General features: G+C 38.2%; 1 protein-coding gene across 7 annotated transcripts; it reads left to right on the top strand.

Moving 5' to 3' along the window:
* Window positions 1-5703: 5703 nt before the first annotated feature.
* LOC131233506 (uncharacterized protein At4g15545-like) lies at window positions 5704-21905 on the top strand. Of its 7 annotated transcripts, none has more exons than XM_058230233.1 (10): window positions 5709-6390; window positions 6525-6593; window positions 18380-18433; window positions 18576-18636; window positions 18804-18869; window positions 19148-19210; window positions 20148-20387; window positions 20538-20583; window positions 21297-21375; window positions 21504-21905. In XM_058230233.1, the coding sequence occupies exons 1-10, from the start codon at window positions 6091-6093 to the stop codon at window positions 21594-21596; spliced, it is 1071 nt and encodes a 356-aa protein (XP_058086216.1). In that variant the 5' UTR covers window positions 5709-6090; the 3' UTR covers window positions 21597-21905. The 7 variants fall into 7 exon arrangements, with proteins under 7 accessions (XP_058086222.1, XP_058086216.1, XP_058086215.1 ...); XM_058230232.1 differs by having other exon boundaries at window positions 5710-6390; window positions 18801-18869; XM_058230239.1 differs by lacking the exon at window positions 20538-20583 and having other exon boundaries at window positions 5704-6390; window positions 18801-18869.
* Window positions 21906-23761: the final 1856 nt, after the last annotated feature.

Genomic DNA, 23761 nt, shown 5'->3' with positions numbered 1-23761 from the left:
TCCCGATCTGGACATTAATGGTCTGAATATCCTAGACTTCATTTTGAGTGAGATATCAAGTGGTGTATCATTAGGTTGCGAGGTCTAGGTATTGTGAATGGCGGATGTAATGATTTGGTCCTAAATTTTTAGATGTTTAAAGCTCTAATGGCCCACCAGGGTGACAGTTTGGATCATTACGAGATGTCCGTGACTTGCTAATCTAATTCGGGTGGTTTAGATTCGTCTCGAATATGATTTGATTGTCCACATGACTTCTTGACATGTCTCGATACAGATGTGAAATGTATTAGTTAGTTTAATGGTTGGATTGTGATCTAGCTAGGTAGATATGCACACTACGATGTAGATATTGGATTATCGGTTTTCTTTATATTTTCTTATTTTATAAAGTGGTTGGTGAATAAGATTCTTCTTAAGTTTCAATGGACTCTCAGAATGATCTTAGACTTGACTCGATGAAATTTGTAACTAATGAAATTTTTTAGAATTGTTCATAGGTTTCAAAGATGGTCTCTTTGTGAATTATCTGATAATGATATCTATATTGTGTGTTCCCACATGCCTAAATATTTCTTGCGCTTCAATGGCAACACCCGAGTACGCGAAAGTGCAGGATGTTACAATCTACGCCCCTTAAAGAGAATTTCGTTCCCGAAATTCAACACTTCTATCATAAATGGAGTCGAGAACAATCAATTGTGCCATTTCTAAGGACACTAATTTTTCTTCAAGGCTGTGTGTCTGCCTAAATGTATACGACTAACTATATAAAAATAAAATGGGGTTGTTACACAAAGTTTGGACAGTTGATGATAGAAATAAATGTAGGAAATATATCGATGGAGAAAAATGAGAGATGAACCGGAATATGCATATGCATTCAAATTGGAATAAATGATGACATTACAATATATATAACCCTAAATTGTCAAAAAATTGGACAATTTGATGATTTCTATTTCTCCAAGAATACATTGTATATGTTCCTTGTAACATATAAATCATCAAATAGGTAACTGATTATCTATCGTTATTCCTTACAAATTGTTTTAAAAAATTCAACAAATTAAAAATAATCTCACAAATCACAATCTCGCAGTAACATATAAAAAACAACTTAATAGTATAATAAATTAACAAAATAAAAAATAATTTAAAATTTTAATAATCTAACAAATTTAAAACAGTTTAACAAACTAACAGTTTCATCTATCCAACTATCCAACCATCCAACCACCCAACCTAATCATCTATACATGATACATCCATCTATCCATCCATTGTAACGCCCCAAAAATTGACACCCGAGTACATAGACTCCGGTCTCGAGTTTCCGGGTATTAACCAAATGAAAACGCACGTGTTCTCATTCAGATTCAAATTCACTTCATACACAGATAATCAGAGTTGCGCAATTCAACTTAGCAGAATTAAAGCGAGGTAGAGATAACAAAAGATTCAGAAATATAGGGCAAAGAGTCAAAAATACAATTAGAATAGTGACGATCGCCCAAATTGAAGATTATACAAGCCACAATGAACATATGACAAAATTTACACATAAAACAAAGAACTAAAATAAAATCAAAGTCTTCTAGCTTCACCCAATGCTCCCAAGGCATCATGCCGAAAGTTCAAGCCAACTAAAGTTTACTCGCCAGAGGCCTCGGTAGAACTTGTATAAACAATAATGTTTGGTTGGTGTTTTAAAACACCGTCCCCAATGGGAGTGATTAGCTAACCCAGTGGTTCCATTAGTTGTAAGTTACACATGTTATTAACCCACTCAACATAGGTAATGATAAAACAAGAAATCAAACAATTCCTAAATACTCTTGTTAAATGCACATATGAAGATATGACATGATGCATGCTCTTTCGAAACAACACTCCCTCATCACGCGACTCTAATGCCAAATTGCCACATCCTATTTAATGCAATGCGATTGGTGCATATGTTAGCCAAGTAATTATTATATTCCATTCATCCAGCATATTGGCAAAGCTATGATACCGACATTATATCACGACTCCTTATCCGGATCACATGGCTCGTTACCGCACATAACAGCTCCTTATTAGTATCCTTTGATCCAACTTTAGGTATCACCCTTTTATCTCACCAATCAATAATTTCAAAGGTACTGCATGATATCCAAAGGTATGAAGATCAACCTAGTATGAGTCGTCACCAAAACACCGAGTATGATTACTTAGTTCTGAGGTGGGGGCTTGTCACATAAAATCAAACCACTACAAAGGAAAGGGCTTGTCACCCAATTCCACTCATGCCCGAGTCGTTCGAACGGTACTCTTTCATAGAACATCGGCTGGGTAATTTGATGGGGCCATTCGAACAATGATCTATCATCTCCATTAATGCTCACTGGTCACTATGAGGAGGTTCGTCATTCCAGCGTAGGCCGACAGCTTGAACACAGTGTCCCATAGCACCATGCCTAGCTTATGAGTCTTAGTGAGATCGTATCGCACTAACGGTTATGAATGAACTCATTCATTGGGAACGGGGTATCTTAGATTCCATTTTGTCGTGTCATACATTATGAACAAATATGATCAGTCGGCTAGTGGACTAATTTGATTAACCTGGGAGAACCATGATGCAACCGGTATTGGGTGCAAGCATCCCGTGTAGTTCAACTACTGTCGGTCGTCCGTATTCAACTCAAGTTGATCGAACAAGCCTAGGGTGGCTGCCCTAATTCGGGCCACTTCTTTAGTTCGAGCGATTAGCCAACTGACCCAATATCGTAGCAATCCTAAGTATCGTTATGGACTGAGTGCTACATCACACAATTGTAGCATAGGTTCTACTACACAACCACTTAGGCATTTCATCAGACATGTAAGCATCTATAAGGTACTAAGTTCACTAAGGTATTAAATCAAACATGTGAGCATGCATAAAGTACTGTAATCACTTAAGTATGAAATCAAGCACACGAGCATCGAAAAAACAACACATTCCACCATTCAGGCATTTCATCAAACATGTGAGCATTCATATCCAACCAATAACATGTATTATAACAAAAATCAAAATATTAACACATTAGCATACATAAATTTATCTATAAACAACTAATCATTAACTGAGACCCTTAAGGTTCGATAAATGGAAACTTAGATATAATGGTTCGTACCTTAAGAGGGGATTTTCAATCTTTGAGCTCCTAGTATTGGGAATTTGGGTAAAATCACTAATTCCTAATGTAAAGTAAGGAAGTATTGTTAATTACAAGTAAAGTAGGTATAAGTTGTGAAATCGAATGGTTGAAAGTAAGTCTTACCTCTAGTTGCAAGTGACGGTAAATTTGGCGAAGTATTCGACAAGTTAAAAGATTTGATCGATGAGTTACTAACTCCTAAGCATCAAGATCCTTCAATCTCTCTCACAATCTCTCTTCCTCTTTCTCTTTCCATTTTCTCTTTCTCCCATAAGGTATAAAATTCATATGGGAGTAAAGGAGGCCCTCAAATGCCATATTTATATCACCAGATTTGGAGCATATGGCCTTAATGGCCCTTTATTCATTATATTGACCCTAAATAGGGTTGTTTCTAATCAATGAGACTCGCTGGGAGGCGTACAAAGTCAATCTAAGCCATATAATAAGTGTCCCAATAGGAGATCTATGTTTGGACACAACCATCCAATGATCGAATGTGCCGATTAATCGAGAAAGCCCTAACTTTAATTGACGGTCACCGATGATCAATCGGGGTCGTGGATGTATGGATATGTGTGAGAAAATATCTTTAGTCCGTACCCCGACTTTGACCATGAATCAATGGTCCGAAAGCCACAACTTCATGAAAGAACAAAGTGACTAGTTTCACTTAAGTTTAAAATTTCAGCCTACGGGATTCGCACGTTTGAAGCACTTAGATTCCGGCTCTAATTGAGTAATTATGGGCACTATCTTGGTTTACTACCCGTGATGGGTGTCAAGCCTAGTGAGACAAACATTATTTTATAGTTTCGGGTTTAGTGGGCCACTAACGAGCAGTTTACAACTTATTCAAATAATTGAGTCATTTTTGGAATGAATTAGGTAGCGAGATTTCTTCTGCACAATGATTAGGGTTTGGATTAGTTAAGTTTATAGTGTGGCCAATTTATAATTAGCAAAAACGGTGATTTGATTCTAATAACCCTAAACTGTTGGTTCTTAGGTTAAAGGAGTAACTGGATTGATTTGGTTTGTTAATTAAGATCTGACCCCTACTTGTCTCGGCTTTTGGTATATCTTTATTTAGTTACAGTTGTCTTGATTAGTCAGTGATAGGTCAGCTAGGAATAGGCCTTATGTGAATAAATCATGAGGATAAACCTGATGTTAAGTGATCAACGGATTCGTTGGCTTCTTATGGTTAATTAATCGAATTTGTACTGTTCTTTACTAATACCACCCGTGCATAGGCTCACCTCGAGTATTAATAGTCAGTAAGTGACAACATAAGTTAATTATATTAAAAAAATTTCAAGGATTTTTCAAAATTCAAAACAACGAAAATCAAGGACGTTACATCCACCCAACCATCCTATACATCCATCCATCCAACCATCCCTGCCTTAATACTTCCACTTGTGTAAATCCAAATTCGAACAAGTCCTTTGAGGTAAGTATCTTCGCAAAATTTTCTTATTACAAGTCTTTTCGTTGTTCAATATGTTTAGTGTAATGTGAAGCTATTTAGTACTTTGGTAGAGTATGACGCTTGATATGCAAGTGCTTAAAAACTGTACACGATACACATGAGGTATATTAACTCAAACTAAAGCGGCAAAATTGTGGAGCTCATTTTTGCTAAATAACATGCCAAAATCATATTTGTTGTGCAATTCTAACCTCTGATTCGTGGACACTTGTTGGTTGAAATAGGACCGTTTGATATTTTTTCAATTTAAATCGTTTAATAAAAGTTCACCATTCTAATATTCACATAATTAAATAAGCAATTAAGCATAGTTTTTGGTTCAATATTTATCTAAATTTGTACAAATTTATTATATATTATGTATAATATATATACCTATTATATTGTATTATGTTATATGTACACACACAGTGGGCCATAGCCACAAGACTAGTGGTCGGGTTAATTGGGCTGCCATTGTTTGTCAACCATTGGCATTTGATAGTGGCTAGGTGCCTGATCGAGCAAGAGGAGGGGTAAATAGAGAGAGAGAGAGAACCTGCTCGCCGCTCGGTGCTCACCAAATCAAAGCCGGTCGGAAATGGGTGGGTGCTGGCATGTTGCCGGCGCTCGTTGAATCGAAGCGTGGCCGGTCAGACACGGGAGACCAGAGAGAGAGAGGAGAGGAGAGAGGTACTAGTGGTCGGGTGAGGCCAGTCAACCGCCGGATACTAGAGAGAGAGGAGAGAGGGTAGTGGTTGGGTGGGGTTTGGATGGACGGGTACTCGAAATCAATTAGTTTAGGGTTTTTTTGTTTTACCTTTTTTGGACGCCGGTCAACTCTGTTTCAATCCGAGTTCAAACCGCACTGAACCAAATCGGGTTCGAGCCCAAGACCGAGTCAAGTCGAGTCGAGCTTGGACTAGACTCGAATTCTCTCGAGAACAAAAAAAAAATAGCTTGATTCAGCTCAAATCTAATTTCATCTGGGTCGGGCTTTTCCAAGTCAAGTCGATCGAGTTAACCAAGCTAACTCAGTTCGTGTATCACCTAGCCCCACCGAGCTTTGTGCTACATGGATTCCTTGAGCAGGTGTTAGAACGCGCATCAAACGAACGAATAGGATCCAAGTATAGCGTGTAAATTGGCACATGTGCGGGCGTGGTGGGCATGCGGGATTGGCTAAACCTACCTACCCTTTTTCGTTCTCGACCAAAAAGGCCCTTGTTACAAATCCTTTTTGGAGGGAAAAAGAGCCTCGAGAAGTTTTTAACTCGTGAAAATCCCACCTACAACCACACTTCCAATAAATACCCCCACCTCTTTCTTTTCCCTTCAAATTCCTCTTCTCTTCCTCTCTCTCTCTTTCTCTCTCGAATGCCCATTTCAAAATCACCCTTAGGTTTTCCATTTTAGGGTGGAAAGATGACGCAGAGCAGCTGCTGCAATTACAGCAGCAGCATTGCCAGTGCTGATTTCCATCTCCCTGACGAGATCCTGTCCGTCATCCCAACGGATCCATACGATCAGCTCGATCTGGCACGGAAGATCACGTCGATGGCAATTGCCTGCCGTGTATCGAGGCTAGAGTCTGAGGCTGCGGGTCTGCGGCAGAAGATTGTGGATAAGGATCACATGGCACATGAGTTGCAGGAGCGGCTGTCCCAGCTCGAGGACGCGTTGCGGGAGTCCGACACACGTTTGCGGGAAGCCCTAGATGACAATGTAAGCATTTGAATGGCGCTGGACTCTGATGATTTTCTTTGGGAAATGTTGTTAGACTAATAACATCTCTCTCTCTCTCTCTCTCTCTCTCTCTCTCTCTCTCTCGATTTTTTGACTTTATTATGTTTTTGAAGATGAGGCTGACAAGTGAACGGGATGCGTTGGCTATAACAGCTAAGAAGCTTCACCGAGATTTGGCGAAGGTGCGATGTCTCCTTATAGATGCTAAGGGCCCGCCCTTTTCACAGATGGCTGATTGATCACCATTGGTTGGTAAAAGCTAATGTACAAAATTGACCCGATCAGATGATCCTTGCAGTCTCATCAACAACTTACAGAATGGACAATTTCATGTAATTGTGCCCAACTATCCATTTCCAATGCTAAATATCATACAGACCAGTTCACTTGATCAGGGTGCTTTCCATAGTTGAATCCAGATCCACAATGCCCCAAAACCAACCATCCTTAATATTCCAAGCTGGGCCCACTATCCAGTGCAAAGGGCTTTGAAACGTGTTATGGCAATTGGCAAGAGATGTTCTTACCAGATCATTCATTATATTTATGCTCATTTACTTGCCGCAAATATTCAGACTAATAACAGATTTATATGCATCTGACATTTGTTCATTTTCTACCTGTTTTGCTATATGCTTCTGACTGTTCAATTAATTTTCACCTGTTTTATCCAATGCATTTTGTACTGTGAAATTTCTGTTGCCCTATAACCTCCTCTCTGAATTTGTTACTTTCTTCCAATTGGGATGATCTTGGTATGGGAGCATGTATGAAATAGATACTGAAATGGTAATTATTGGCATCCATCTGCTGATGTGTGCAACATATAACATAGGTAGTAATTTTGTGAGGTTTTCTCAAATTAGTAATGCTTTTGGTCATACATGCTTTTTTGGTACCATATCCTAATGGTTGGAAATCTGAAAACCATCAGACTTGCTGTGCTACTTGATCAAGAAGCATTCAATTTAAGAGCTTTTTGATGTGCCATAATCAACAATTAGAGGATTCTAGGACCATTTAAAACAATTGAATGAAAACATTCGATATAGTTTTTTGCTTTTTTCTTTTCTTTGAATGGTATGGAGTTGACATTGACTCGTTTTTCTCTGGTGATAATTGTCTTCCAAGTTTACAATGAATGAAATTTCTTAGCACCATCCTTTCATTAAGATCAGCTCTGATACAAGGATGGCTCCATTAAGTATTTCTTGCTCTTCTCTTCCACCACTACTATTCCTTGGGGTGGGGTTAGCCATCTCCTACTTTAGAGAATATATTTCATTGAGGTGGAGAGTGACCCTATGATACTCTAATATTTGGATCTTTTTGGAGTACTCGGGTTAACATGATATGGCATGAGTATGGGATATTGATGAGCTGTTTCTTATGTCTACAAAGCATTTTTTTTTTTTTTTTTGAAATTATTTGCTTCACCACCAAAGCATTACCGTTTTTGTACATTTGCACATTGCCACTGTACATGTGGTGCTTGTCCTTAATATCAAATTGATCTAACTATCCTAACCTCTTTGTTTGTTGATTTTATCATTCATAACCATGTCTTCTATTAATAACATCTCAAAAAACCAAATAAACATGTCACTCCTTGTTGTCTTGCATCCTAAATTTCCTCAATATGGAGGATCACACTATCGTGTCCTTCAAGTACTAGACACCCATACATGAATCTAGGTAACATAAGTATGACGTGCTTTACCGTATGGCTTGTTTGGATTCATGGAAAGTAAAGGAAACATCATTTTCCATGAAACAAATTTTCTATTGTTTGTGAAGACTTTTTTGTGGGAATCGGTGGGAAACCATTTCTCACTACCTCTTTATGTTGGAAAATCAACAAAATTTATTACCCCCCACAAAGGAAGGCATTTTCTCACAATTGAAGGAAGATGAATTTCTTAAGAGCTAAGCATGCTTGTGGAGTATTTTTGAGAAGAAAAAAAAAGAAGGCTTTCTTTTGTGAAGGTGTTTTCCTCTTTATTTTTTAGGGTTTGTGAGAAACCCTTCATTCCAATTGAATTGTGGAAAGATAGATGCTTATTTAGTGGTCAATTCCCCGAGGCATTCTTCTTCTTTCTCTTCTCCAACAAGGTATTCCTCTATTTTTTTTTTCCTTCTTTCCCTTACATAACCTTTCTAAACCTGTCAAAATCCTAATCCAATCCATCCCTTATCTTCTTTCTCCCTACCCACCCATGCGTGGACCTGGCTGCTCGCACGTGCGTTCGTACGGACATTCACATGTGGGCCCTGTTTTGTATCCTTTCCTTTCTTGATCTTATTTCAACCCTACCTCATTCCAATATCCTTTAAACCCTTAGGATTCCGATTTCCAAATCTCAATTTGTGAACCTAAATCCCTAATGAAATCTGATTTTTTTGTAAAACCTTTCCCAAATTAGAATTTTACTTGCGTCATTGTTTATTTACATGGTTATTGTATTACCCATGTTAGATTAGAAGTCCCTACTTCCAAGTAGGCCATTCTTGAATTATTTTATATTTTTGATTTTACATGTTGATTGTTAAAATTAATGCGTAATGGATCTCTTATCTTGCATCCTAGGTTAGTTTCCATCGTCCTACATCAAATTTGGTATTAGAGCCTAGGTCTGGCGTAGGGGAGGTGTTCGACAAAATTCCTATACCTATAGTAGAGCATATAAATTGCATATAGCTTGCCAAATTTTTTGATTTGGCTTGCTGAATTTTCTTTTTGGGTATTTTTCAAAGTCCTATATTGTTGGAGTTTTCAGATTTAGTGATTTTAAGATATCTAGTTATTGAATTTTGAGTTTTAGTCTTATTAGAATCATTTTAGGGTTGTCCATAGGGTTTAAGGTACTAAAGGTCATCATACACAAAATACATGTGCAGCATATAGTATCACATTGAACATCATTAAATTTGATTTTTGCACTGCATTCATCATATAATATATATTTAGTTAGGTTGTTTCTCATTAGGGTCGTTTAGTGTATGCAAACACGAACAGGTCTATTTTGGCTGGTTGGTTGGTAAGAATAGAATTCTAACGATCAACAACCTTAGAAAGAGGGGAATGCAAATCGTCAATGTTTGTTTGTGCTGCATGAAAGAAGAAGAAACAGTGGACCATTTACTTGTTCATTTCTCGTTTATCGCTCAAGTTTGGTCAGATTTTTGTAAACGTTTCAAAATTAGCTGGTGTATTCCTAACTCTACCCCTAACCTCCTGTCGTCGTGGCATGGGTTTAAGCTAGGAAAAAACAAAACGTGTGTTTGGAGATTGGTTATCCTTGTTATTTGGTGGTCCGTTTGGGAAGAAAGGAATGACAGATGCTTTAATGACAACTCTTCCTCTGTAGAAGTTGTTTGCTCCAGGGCCAAAAGCCTAATTTTCGAATGGGTGGTCAATGTAAATTGTCTGAAGGATTATGACCTTCATTTTCTAGGCTGTTAGGGCTATCTGCTATCTCAGCAGATCTTGTTCTTTCCTCCATGTTCTTCTTTTATTTTCAATATATTTCCCGTTACCCTTGAAAAAAAAATAAAATTAACTGTCGTTTGACGGCCATTGAGATGCATAATAGGACTACTGTTGCGCAATTGACTGCCAACAATCAGTGTATCATGCGCCTGGTGGCCACCTTTGACGGTACCCCACCGGTCTCAGGCAGGAAAGCCAGCGGATGAGGATCCAGTTGAGCAGAGTCCAGTCCCATTAGAACCTATTAGAGATCGTAATAGGAACTTTGGTTAGGGAGTAGGTCATGTAGGATCGTGCGTCTATGCACCCCGTAGAGAGTCACATGATCGTTACGACCCTGAGGAACGGGTTATGAAGAGTGTCAAAGTTGATTCTCCCAATTTTGATGGTCACTTGAACTCGAAGCATTTCTTTGACTGGCTAGATGACATATGGACCACTTCTTTGAGTGGCATGACATGTCAGATTGTTGTCAAGCGAGGTTTGCTAAGATTAAAATTGATGGGTCAAGCCAAGTTATTTTGTACCAATATAGAGTGGAAGGCAGAGTGCGATTAAACAATGTTGTTAAATCGCATATGTGATTGTGTGCGATTGCATATGCGATCGCACATTTTTTTAAAATAATTTTTTTTAAAAAATTTAAAAAAAATTACAAAAAGAGGGATAAATTAAGAAAAAAATGAATAAATTATTATATGCCATTGGCCCTTGCAATACATTTAATTTTAGTAAAATAAAACCAATTACATAATGAATTAAATATTAAGTCATCATTCATCAACAATTCTACATTCTACACTATAGTTAACTTAACATTCAACACTACATCAATACACTTAGTAAACAAAATGAAGAAGTTGTTTATTTATTATTTAATCTAATCATATACTATATACAATGATCTATTTGCCATTGTGGCATATCACCACCATCACCACTATCACCATTATCATCCGAGTCATCTCCTTTTTCTACATACACTCCTTCTTCCGTTTCTTCATCATCCGTATGTATTAATATTTTATCGACATCTAATGGTGGATCTTTAGCTTGATCATTATCACTATCTCCTTCTTCTATCTCCTTAATTTCTTTAACGGGTTGACGGCTACTACTCGCCCCTTGGCTCCCTCTCATCCTCCGCCTTCGAGTGGTACCTTCACTAGGTGTTGATCCGTATGCGACATCTTCAACTTACGCCCATGTTAGGTCCTCTCCAGCAAATACTGGGTCCTTCGTCTCTACGAGCCGCTTGTTATCTGCATCCAACTCATCTAAGCAGAGAGGGTCAAAGAAAGTAGACTTTTCTTTCTTAGTTTGGAATCGTTCTCGCAATTTTTGATTATATTGAACGAAAACCAAGTCATTGAGCTTTTTTTGCTTAAGGTGATTTCTTTTCTTGGTATGAATCTGTATGAAAGAAATCACATTTGACATTAACTATTTAGGTAATTAATTTAGTTTAGGCTTTATACTAAAAAATTGAAGTTTACAATTACTAAACTTACCGCCTCGAACATGCTCCAATTGTGCTCGCAACCACTGCAGAACACGTGAGTCCAATAATCCTCATAGCCAGTTTCTTTAGAGTTGGATCTTTCCTGTTCGGGTCCACTACATAGGCAGCCCATCAGTCAGATGAGAAAAATAGTTTAAGTAGGTTAGAGACACTTTGTAGAAAAATTATTTGTAAGACACTAAGACCGACATTCATAGTAGTATTTACTAGATAATTTCATTGTTCGATGCCTGATTACGATATCCCTTGAGATGATCCCCTCACTCTTTGTATAGAAGTCCAACAAATTGAGATCTTGCCCTATTCTTCTCTATTTGGAATCATTCTTTCCAAGACATTAATAAATTCAACCATATGCATAGTAAGTGCTTCTGCTGGATTAGCAGAAGCAAATAAATAGGCTGAGTTAAGAATGTAAGCAGCCGAATACGATGCAGATGCCATTTTGCTACCCCATCTTCTATTTATAATATCTAAAATTAGCTTGTAATCACGGTCTCTATAATTAAAATGGTCAATGATTTTTTTCTTTCACCCTCTCCATCGCATCATATATGTAGCCCATTGCAGGTTTCTCATCTTCGTCCACCAATCGCAACACAGTGACTAAGGGCTCGAATGCTTTATCGCATTTATCAGTCAAAAACTTTGCGAAAGGATTGATTGTTGAATCTATTTCCCTTCAGCCTTCTTTGACCAAGGCCCACTTGTAAAATCAGCTGACATTACAAAGCTTCTAAGTTTTGATTTTTTTGGATATAGCGAAACGGGTGACTGCCGCACGTAGCAAGTTACCCCTAATGTGTTTTCTCATTTGACTGAGAAGAATGACGTGCTTGTACATAAAGACCGTGATTCTTTTAGCCCTTCCAATCACACTTATAAATAATCTACCTATATCTTCTAACATAAGATCAACATAATGAGCCGCATAAGGGGTTCAAAATAAACGACGTCTCTTCTCCATAAGAAGATGTTCGACCATTACATACGAGGCTGCGTTGTCTGTAATTACTTATATAATATATTCCTTATCTATTTCTTCAACTACATTATCTAGTAAACTAAACAAGTATTCTCCTATGTGTGAATGACCTGATGTATCCACAGACTTCAAGAACATTGTCCCAGCTGGACAATTTACTAAAAAGTTAATGAGAGGCCGATTGGATTTATCGGTCTATCCATCGGCCATTAGTGAACATCTATATGTTTTTCATAATTCCTTATATTTAGTTATGAAGGATCGTGTATATTCAACTTCAGTTTTCAGGCATGTCTCCCTCATTTCATGATATTAGGAGGTTTAAGCCCATGTCCAAATTGACTTATAGCGTCAACCATTACTTTGAAGCTTCTTGATTTAACGACGTTGAAAGAAATGCCGGTTTGGTAAAATCATGTAGTGGTTTTCCTATCTTTTGTTTATACCGGTTCTTTAAAGTTGTTTAAGCTGACCCTTTGCCTCGATCCCTTTAGTCAATCACATCCTCGGGGTGTGGTCTACATTATCTATCCATGGACTCATTCCCTTGGGCTTTTTTCGAGACCGTTGGTTGTACTTGTGGTCTAGACCAACCTGTCGAAGTAGGGGAGTGGGACTAGCTTTATCTACATTAACTTCGTTTATATTTTTATATGCATCTTGTTCCAAATATTCCTCCTGACGTAGGGCACTATCGTATCTCTTTTTTGACTGTTTTTCCATATACTCCATGATCTTCCTTCGGATTTTTGGAGTAATTTTGTTGCATGCTTTTGCAATTGACTCTGGTAAATCTGCAAGGTGTTGCTTGTGCCTTGTAATGCCACCGGAACCTATATACCCATATAACTCACATAATATGTGAGACTTATCTGAAACACTACGGTAGTGCCCATACTTTCAACTCGGGTCATTCGACTTGGGTTTCAAAGAGGAAGATTGGGAAGAAGACATTATGTTGGTGGTGTGTGTATTGATTGCTAGTAGCCTAGTACTAAAAAGTAACTAGAAAGTAAAAACTAAAGTAAGAGACTAAGAGTAAAGAGACGAGAGAGAGAGAGAGAGAGAGAGAGAGAGAGAGAGAGAGAGAGAGAGAGATTTACACACACAAACACATGTACACTTACACTAGTAGTAGATTGGTAATAGAAACTAGAAAGGGAGAGGGAAAAGAAAAGGAGATAGAGGGAGAGAGAGTTGAGTTACACTTGTAGAAAGGGAGAAGAAGAGGGAAAAGAAAAGGGGAGAGAGAGAGAGAGAGAGAGAGAGAGAGAGAGAGAGAGTTGAGTTACACTTGTAGTCTTCTAGTAAAAGAGGGGGAGAGATTTACACACAAATAAAATTACAATCACAAATTTAAAAAGAGGTTCCAAATTCTTCAATCTTCACTTCTTATCTCGGGATCCGCAGACATGCCCTTAAATAACACGATAAAACCTAAGAAGATGATACTATCAGACAAAAAATGAACACCACTTGAGGTTGGCATACAACTTATCTGCCCTTAGGATCCCACATATTGCTTAAATGGTGGACGTGTTATTCTTTAGTCATGCTATAAATTAGAATGTTGTCAAAGTACACGACTAGAACTTCCCCATGAAGGGCTCAACACCTAGGTCATCACTCACATAAATGTACTTGGAGCATTGGTCAGCCCAAAGGCATAACTAGCCACTCATACAACTCATCATTCATCTTGAAGACCATTTTTCACTCATCACCTAAGTGAATATGAATCTTGTGATACCCAACTCTTTTTAAATTTGTGATTGTAATTTTGTTTGCGTGTAAATCTCTCTTCCCTCTCTTTTACTACATGTCTACAAGTGTAACTCAACTCTCTCTCTCTCTCTCTCTCTCTCTCTCTCCTTTTCTTTTCCCTCTTCTTCTCCCTTTCTACAAGTGTAACTCAACTCTCTCTCTCTCTCTCTCGCTCTATCTCCTTTTCTTTTCCCTCTCACTTTTTAGTTTCTACTACTAGTCTATTACTAGTGTATGTGTGTGTGTGTAACTCTCTCTCTCTCTCTCCCTTTCCCAAGTCCCATCTCTTTAGTCTCTTTACTTTTAGTCTCTTACTTTAGGTTTTTACTTTTTAGTTTAATTTCTAGTTACTTTTTAGTATTAGGCTACTAGCAATCAATACACACACTACCAATATAATATTTTCTTCCTAATTTTTCTCTTTGAAACCCAAGTCGAATGACTCGGGTTGGAAGTATGGGCACTACTGCAGTGTTTTGGATTAGACTCACATAGTATGTGAGTTATGTGGGTATGTGGGTTCCGGTGGCATTGCAAGGCACAAGCAACACTTTGCACATTTACTGGGGTTAAATGCAAAAGCATGCGACAAAATTATTTCAGAAATCTGAACCGAGATCATGGAGTATATGGAAAAATAGTCAAGAAAGAGATGCGATAGTGCCCTACGTCAGGATGAATATTTAGAACAAGAAGCATATGAGGATATAAACGTAGTTAATGTAGATGAAGTTAGTCCCACTCCCCTTACTTTGAGAGATCGGTCTAGACCACAAGTACAGCCAACAGTCTTAAAAAGAGCTTGAGGGCATGTGCTCATGGATAAATAGTGTAGACCACACCCCGAGGATGTGATTGACCAAAGGGGTCGAGGTAAAGGGCTGACTCAAATAACTTTAGAGAACTGGTATAAACAAAAATAGGAAAACTACTATTCAATATATTGCTAAGTGGTTTTACCAAATCGGCATTGCTTTTAACGCTGTTAAATCAAGAAGCTTCAAAGTAATGGTTAAGGCTATAAGTTAATTTGGACCCGAGCTTAAGCCTCCTTTATATCATGAAATGAGGGAGACATGCTTGAAAACTGAAGTTGAATATATACGATCCTTTATTACTGAATATAAGGAATCGTGGAAAACATATGGGTGTTCACTAATGGCCGATGGATGGACTGATAGATTCGGTCGGTCTCTCATTAACTTTTTTGTAAATTGTCCAGCTGGGACAATGTTCTTGAAGTCCGTGGATGTATCGGACCATTCACACACAGGAGAATACTTGTTTAGTTTACTAGATAATGTAGTTGAAGAAATAGGTGAGTAATATGTTATATAAATAATTATAGACAATGCAGCCTTGTATGTAATGGTCGGACGTCTTCTTATGAAGAAGAGATGTCATTTATTTTGGACCCCTTATGCGGCTTATTGTGTTGATCTTATGTTAGGAGGTATAGGTAGGTTATTTATAAGTGTGATTGGAATGGGTAGAAGTATCACGGTCTTTATGTACAAACATGCCCTTCTTCTCAATCGAATGAGAAAATACATTGGGGGTAACTTGTTATGTGCAACAATCACGCATTTTGGTATAGCTTTTTTAACACTGCAAAGATTACATGCAAAAAAATTAAATCTTAAAAGCTTTTTAGTGTCGGCTGATTTTACAAGTGGGCCTTGGTTAAAGAAGGCTGAAGGGAAATGTGTTCGACAAGCAATCCTTTTGCAAAGTTTTTGCAAACAAGCGGTAAAGGCGTTAAAAGCATCGGAGCTTTTAGTCACTGTGTTACGATTGGTGGACAGGGATGAGAAGCTTGCAATAGGCTACATATATGATGCGATGGAGTGAGCGAAAAATAAGATCATGGGCCATTTCAATTATAGATACTATGATTACAAGTCAATTTTAGATATTATAGATAGAAGATGGAGTGGCCAAATGTCATTTGCATTATATTTGACTGCTTACATCCTTAACCCAATCTGTTTATTCGCTTCTGCTGATCCAACAGAAGCACTTATTATGCATATGATTGGATTTATTGATGTTTTGGAAAGAATGATTCCAGATAGAGAAGAACATGATAAGATCTCAACTTTGTTGGGCTTCTATACAAAGAGTGAGGGGATCTTCTCAAGGGATATCGTAATCAGGCATCGGACAATGAAATTACTCAGTAAGTACTACTACAAATGTCAGTCTTAGTGTCTTACAAATAGTTTTTCTACAAAGTGTCTCTAACCTACGTAAACTATTTTTCTCAGTTGACTGGTGGGTTGCCTATGGAGTGGACCCGAATAGGATGGATTCAGCTTTAAAGAAGCTGGTTATGAGGATTCTTGGACTCACGTGTTCTGCCAGTGGTTGCGAGCGCAATTGGAGCGCATTTGAGGCAGTAAGTTTAGTAATTGTAAACTTCAATTTTTTAGTGTAAGGCTTAAACTAAATTAATTACCTAAATAGCTAATGCCAAATGTGCTTTCTTTCATGCAGATTTATATCAAGAAAAGGAATTGCCTTGAGCAGAAAAAATTCAATGATTTGGTTTTCGTTCAATATAATAAAAAATTGCGACAACAATTCCAAACTAGGAAAGAAAAGCCTGGTTTTTTTGACTCTATCTGCTTAGATGAGTTGAATACAGATAATGAGTGACTCGTAGAGACGGAGGACCCAATATTTACTGGAGAGGACCTTACATGGGTGCAAGTTGAAGATGCTGCATATGGATCGAAACTTGGTGAAAGTACCACTAGAAGGCGAAGGATGGGGGGAGTCGGGGGGTGAGTAGTAGCCGTCAATCCGTTAAAGAGATTGAGGAGATGGAAGAAGGAGATGATGATAATGATCAAGCTGAAGATCCACCATTGGATGTTGATGGAGTATCGGTACATACAGATGATGAAGAAACGGAAGAAGAAGAAGTGTATGTGGAAGAAGGTGATGATGGTGGTGGTGGTGATATGACACAATGGTAAATAGATCATTGTATATAATATATGATTAGATGAATAATAAATAAATAACTTCTTCATTTTGTTTACTAAGTGTGTTGATGTTGATTGTTGATGTAGTGTTAAATGTTGAATGTTGATATTTCATATTTGTTAAATGTTAAGTTAACTATATTGTAGAATGCAGAATTGTTGATGAATGATGACTTAATATTTAATTCATTATGTAATTGGTTTTATTTTACTTAAATTAAATGTATTGCAAGGGCCAATGGCATATAATAATTTATTCATTGTTTTCTTAATTTATCCCTATTTTTCTGATTTTTTTTTAAATTTATTGAAAAAATAAAAAATGAAAAATGTGCGACTGCATATGCGATTGTGCGATCGCATATGCGCACAGGCATATGCAATCGTGTGCGATTGCATATGTGATTTAACAACATTGGCAATAATCCATCTTCTCCCCAGTTTTTAACCACAATTGAAATAAGCTAGCATCCTCATCTTCGGTTCTTGACTACAGTTGAGTCGAACAATAATCCATCTTCCCCTCGGTCCTTGACCACATTTAATACAAGAATCTTCATCTTCAGTTCTTGATTGTAGTTGAATGAAGTGATAATCATCCCCGTCTTTAGTTCTTGACCCCAATTGAGTCAAACAAATAACTCTAGAGCTTCAATTCCCTAAAATCCCTAAATCCCACAAAGTAAAGGTTGTATGTTTGTACAGGTGATGAAGGGTGCCTAATCCCTTCTCTGTCTCCGAGGCCCTTACCTGGAATCCATGGTAGCAGACTAATTGCAAGAGTCACTCAAATCCAGGGAGTTCTTGAGCCCTTGGCACCTTGTGGTCCTATGTTGTGCATCCAACTGTAGAATCCGAGATACCTGGCCTGCGAAGTCATATAGCATCATCGATAAACCTCATGCCTTCACACCATCCCGTAGGAAGGAGTGCTTTGTGGGTGCATCCACAGTCCGTTTTTTAGCCTTTGCCGGTTGTGTGAAAATTCCAGTTCAAGTGGCAGAGATTATGGATTTGAACTTTTTTGTATTTCACGTACTAGTTGCTTAGAGTCCCACCACCCCCCCCCAACACCAATTGCCCCTCGTCTGAGTTTAATTTGTGGAATCAGTTTTGCATCATTCTTATTATCCTATGCTTTTTATGCAAGCTATAAATTCTTTCAGCAGTGGTGCATTTTTTTCGTCAAACAAACTGAACCATAGGTCTTTTGACAGCTGGAGGCATTCAAGAAGCACCTGATGAAGTCACTGAAAGATGAAAGTTCACCTGTAAGATTACTGAATTAGTTCAACTTCAAATTTCTATAACATCTCTCTCTCTCTCTCTCTCTCTCTCTCTCTCTCTCTCTCTCACTGTAATTGAGTTTTGAATGCAATGAGTTTTTTTTCCACTGTATTGTGCTACCAACAGGCAGAAGCTGTTGATATAATGACCTGTGACCAATCAGTTATCCATGTCTCTTCACTGAAGGGTACCTTATTTTTTTTGGTCAATGAAACATTTGGTCATTTGTAGTCATCATAATAATGCACTATGGTCATATACTTGTTCTATTTTCCGGACTACAAAGTTTTTGATTCTTGTTGGATGCTTGGCAATGCATTTATTTTCATTCTCATATTTGTGATGCCTCAGAAGAGGGTTCCAATGGCTACATGGAGACAAATCTAGTTCGTGGCTCTACAGGAATGGCAGTTCATGATGGTATCTATTTATTGTTATGAGGTTCACTAAACCCTGCATGGACCCTGTCCGCATGCACTGTTTTCAAGCATGGTACATGCCAACCTGGCAAGTATCTGTGGGACATTTGGCAGTGCATAGGTTGGCTGTCTCCGTGCAGATGGCCAGGCGCCCTTCACTCAACAAAAGCCAAATGTGTAATTTGAATGTGAATCTTTGGCAAGTTTTTCTAAACTTTTCATCTTTTTTGTAGTGGTGACCCACTTGATGAATTAGGCCAACTTGACTTCTTGTGTCAGGCCATCTTCATGATTGGACCCACCTTCTTCTAGATTTCCCTCGCACTTGCCACGTTGGTCCAGGTTGGTATGTGTGGACCTGAAAAACTTCTATTATTAATGAGAAATGCTCCAGTGCTCCTAGTTGTATCTGACAATCCAATTGACTGAACTGAACTGAACTGTCCATTTAGTCCAGAACACATTTCATGCATGATATTAAAAAATGGTTACACAATGGCCAAGGTAGTCTGTGACGGCCATTCTGGTCGATATGGGCCTGTAGTGGTCTGATCCGGGGCTGATGCATTTTCTTCCTTTGATTTTTTAATTTTTTGACTAGTAAAATGCTGGTTTGGACTGATGCATTTTCTTCCTTTGATTGATTGATTTATTTATTTTATTTTTGGACAAGTACAAGGCTGGTTGTAACAGCCATAAGGTTGGTTTTTACGGCCACCATTACCATTATTACCTTGATTTCATATTCTCCCATTCAAAAACAATGATCAGATGATCCAAAATCCTTGATTTGGCCTTCTTTTATAGCTATCCTTTTTCTGAGCCATGGATGGGATGGTTATGATAAACTAATAGAAGTGTTCTTTAATCATAAGAAATCCATTATGGGCTCAAAAAAGTAGAAAGATCAAATTGCTGATTGGACCTATTTTTGTGTAAATGATCTAGACTGTCCATATTATAAGGCCATTGGTCAGTTGGTTAATATTTGTCGAATCAGTGAGATGTTTGCATGGTTGTCCACAATATGAGTGTGGAACCTAATGAATAGTCTAGATGAATAGATTGGACTAAGTGTTTCAATGCAATTAGAGACGCTATTAACTCATAGTGCTCCGAGAGCATTGGAGCATTTCTCATTATCAATATTATTGATTGTCATTATCATGTCTTGTGGTCATCATCATTGTCGCCATCATCATCATCACCACCACTTACTAATAGTTCTAAAAAAATAATAATCTGGATCCATGACTCATTTCAAGCCATCTGTTTATAGACTCAAGGCATGCTGGTCAGAGATCCTATGTGACTCCATACATCACACCACGAACTACAACCCCAAAAGAGATATCAACAGCTGGTTCCTCTAGAGGGTTCACTTGTGCAGGATCTCCGAAAATGACCTCTGGTACCACATCTCCCACCAAGCCTAAGTTTGAAGTACGGGCTGCTCTGTCGTCATGGAGCCAGCAGTCTTCTGCCAGAAGCTCTCCTCCCCGTGAACGCTCAATCCCAGGTTCGCGACACCCGTACAAGTCTATTACTTCAAAACTTCACAGTATAGATGTAGCTGCAATCTCTTTCTTCTGTAAAATACAGTCAGCTGGTGTCATTTGTTAATATTGTTTCTATAATATGTATGTCACGTGGTTTTAAAAAATGTCAGTGCGCACTCCTCGCGTTGATGGAAAGGAGTTCTTCCGTCAAGCCAGGTTGGTAAATGCATCTGAACTTTTGGTGTACTTTTGTTAATTATGGGGTCCTAATGCATAATGATGCATGTAGGATCCTGATGTGTCCGGTCCTTATAAGTGGGACCTATGGTTTGGTGACCCAGACTGTCTCACCTTAGATGGCGATGACTGCATATTTGAGATCCTAATCTTTAACTCCAATCTTGAAGTTTTTGGGAGTATCTCCTGTCCATGTTGGGTATGATCAAACCTTCCGTCTGGTTCACCAAATGATGGATGCAACTCAAGCAGATGGGTGCATCAGGCCACATTACAATTCCTGATCAAGGTTTCAATAATAGTAAAGGTGGCTGTAACGGCCTGGCCAGCGATGGCCATTACGTTATGGGCTGCAATGGCCGTTACGACCCTTTAATGGTAAAACTTTTTCTAAGAGGAAAAATATATCAGCCTGTTATGGGTCTGTATGTCTGTTATGGGCCAGTAACAGCTGCTACAGCCGTTACAGGCCTGTTACGGGTCCTTTTTTCCAGAACAATCGTTACAGCCCCGTATTGCATAACAGGTACTACCGTTACCGTACGTAACTGTATTTTTTTTATTTTTTATTTTTAAAATACCATGGTCCTTATGCATTCCTGTTGTTGTTAATTCCTGTTGTTGTTAATAAGCCGACTCATTTCTGGTTGGACTCATTTCTCAGACTGTTATTGGGTGTTTGTACAATTCAGGAGTCAACTCTCATATGAACAGTTCAGTGCATTCCTAACCAACATCAAGGAGCTCAATTCTCATAAGCAATCCCGCAAGGTATTTTCGTGTTGCATCTAGCAATAACTTAAGAAGCTTTTGCCTCTGGTGTTGGCTGTTGTTGGTGGGATAGAAAGCCTTAGATGCGATTGGTTTGATGATTTCATAATGGTTTTTATTTAATGCAGGAAACTCTGAAGAAGGCGGAAGAGATATTCGGTACAGACAACAAAAATCTTTACTTGTCCTTTCAGGGGTTGCTTAACCGCAGTATGCCTTAGAACAATTCAAAATCAGGTAACAATAGCCTTCTCTTTTCCGCTTTCTCTGTCGCTTGATGTCTTTCAGGCTGGTCATCAGGTAGGCCACTCTAGTGCAATGAAAAGGCCCTGACAAATTCTAACCAGCCTAATTTGGGGCCAAATTCTCAAAGTGGGACCCATCTGATGCATGCTCAGACATCCCAGACGTTTGCCAGTTTAGCACATGCATCTGCATGTGGGGCTATAAAAGCTGTAAGCCTTATATGAAATGGACAATGTGCGCATGGATGTAGCATCCATTTTGAAGTATTAGCATGTTTGGCGCCATGTTAGTTTGTGCAAGATTTCCTGTTGTGATGTCCATCAGTAAACCAGTCTTGGGGGACATTGGAAACCACATAGGTGCTATAGACTGTGATAAGAGGAAGAGAATAACGGATGACCGTTGAAGTTAGTTCCTTGTTTGGGGCCAACCATCTTAGGGGTATTTATTGTTGAGCACTGCAGATTTTGGTCTGCTTCTCCAGCCAATGCTCGATGCCTTTCTGCAATAGTGTTTGTTCCTATGTTATATTGTCTGTTTTAGAAAAAAAAAGTTCCAAGTTCTTCTAGGCCCACAGGCACCTCAACATATGGTGACACGTGCTAGCATGACAAGTATGTGAGGCATCTGATCAGTGGATCAGGCAGACCTAATCATGTAGATGCGATGAGTGGGCCCAAGAACAAGGCTATCTACTCATCACAAGGGACATTTTACCTGAATTAGGACTGTTCAAGGTCCTTTTAAAAGCTGGCCATTATTTTAATAGGAAATGATTCAGCAGAACCTGTTGAACTGTAATAACATAGAGCACCAATTATAGAGGGGCAAGTTACATCTAAAATCACTTTCCAGAATCTGTTCTGGATTTTCCTTTACTGAAAGTGCTTTTAGATGTCGTTCACCTCTCTGATTGTTGCTCTGCCTTATTATGGTTCGACCAGGGTTCGTGCTCCTGTATCATAAATTCATGTCCCATTTTAATTCAAGAGGATTAATCATCATATATTCATTACCCATTTTAATTCATGAGATCACCTAATGATTGGACCGGCCTCATCTTTTGGGTCATGTAAAGTTAATGGCAGGTTTTTATTGGATTATCAGTTCGGTTGGTTCAAGCATCCAGGTCAGCATCGGACCCAGTGGGTGACCTGGTCAATTGCTTTCTTTTTTCTATTTTCTTTATAGGTAACCTGGCCTCCAACTTAAGACGTCAATATTGAAAGTGCTGTCTACCATTTTGCCACTTGCACAAAATCTCAACTGCTTTTTTTTTAAACATCTATTACATAAAGTCATTTAAGCTACTAACAGTTGGCCAGAGAGAGAGAGAGAGAGAGAGAGAGAGAGAGAGAGAGAGAGAGACCTGGTTGTGCTGGTGAAACAAAAAGGGATCTGGGTCACTGGTTGTGCTTAATGATGGTGCCCATCAGATGATGGCTCTGATTTCCTCAGGATGTGAGTGGCTGAGAAACGTTCAGAAGCAGAATGAATAGAGGGAAACATATGAAGAAAGAATGAAGGATTTAGAAAACTACGAGGTAATGGTTTGAATGCTATATTAATGAGAAACATCTAAAAAAATTTAATATTACATGTCATTAGACGATCGATGAAAGCAATGCGGCCGATGTGTGGTTGGTTAACATTTAGCAACTAGAGCTTGGTCAAGAGGAGAGGAACAGTTAGGAAGAGGAACAATAAAGAAAAGAAGGATTTAAATAAGAAAAAGATTTAAAAAGACTTTTCAACTGCTTTAATTGTTGTAGTAATGGAGGAATGATTTGGAAGAATAAATTACAATATAAATTTATAAATAGTAGAGGAAATCAATAGAGCTAATATTCAAGTGTACGCTCATACGCTAGATTTGTTCTTTATCCAATATCAAACAGTTCTTTTAAGATATGTGTTCTTGTAGTTGCTCTTAGCCACCAATTATGAGTTTTTCCTTTTATTTTATTTTATTTTATTTTACTTATTATTATTATTTTTTTATTTGCATTGGTATTCTTAAAATCATTTCTTGTGGAAGGCATAAGGTAACTCATTTTTGGAGGAAGAACTCCACCCTCCGATTATTACCTGATCATTATCAAATTCTACAAGTGGTTGAGTAAGCGACTGATCCTCTCAC

The sequence above is a fragment of the Magnolia sinica genome, chromosome 18, assembly GCF_029962835.1.
Source record: "Magnolia sinica isolate HGM2019 chromosome 18, MsV1, whole genome shotgun sequence".
NCBI lineage: Eukaryota > Viridiplantae > Streptophyta > Magnoliopsida > Magnoliales > Magnoliaceae > Magnolia > Magnolia sinica.
This window is presented reverse-complemented; position numbering and strand designations above follow the sequence as displayed.

Coding starts and splice junctions, on each gene's coding strand:
- LOC131233506 (XM_058230232.1), top strand. CDS start 6,091: ATGACGCAGAGCAGCTGCTGCAATTACAGCAGCAGCATTGCCAGTGCT. Junction 19,211..20,147: donor CACTTGCCACGTTGGTCCAG/GTTGGTATGTGT, acceptor ATCTGTTTATAG/ACTCAAGGCATGCTGGTCAG. Junction 21,376..21,503: donor CTCATAAGCAATCCCGCAAG/GTATTTTCGTGT, acceptor TATTTAATGCAG/GAAACTCTGAAGAAGGCGGA.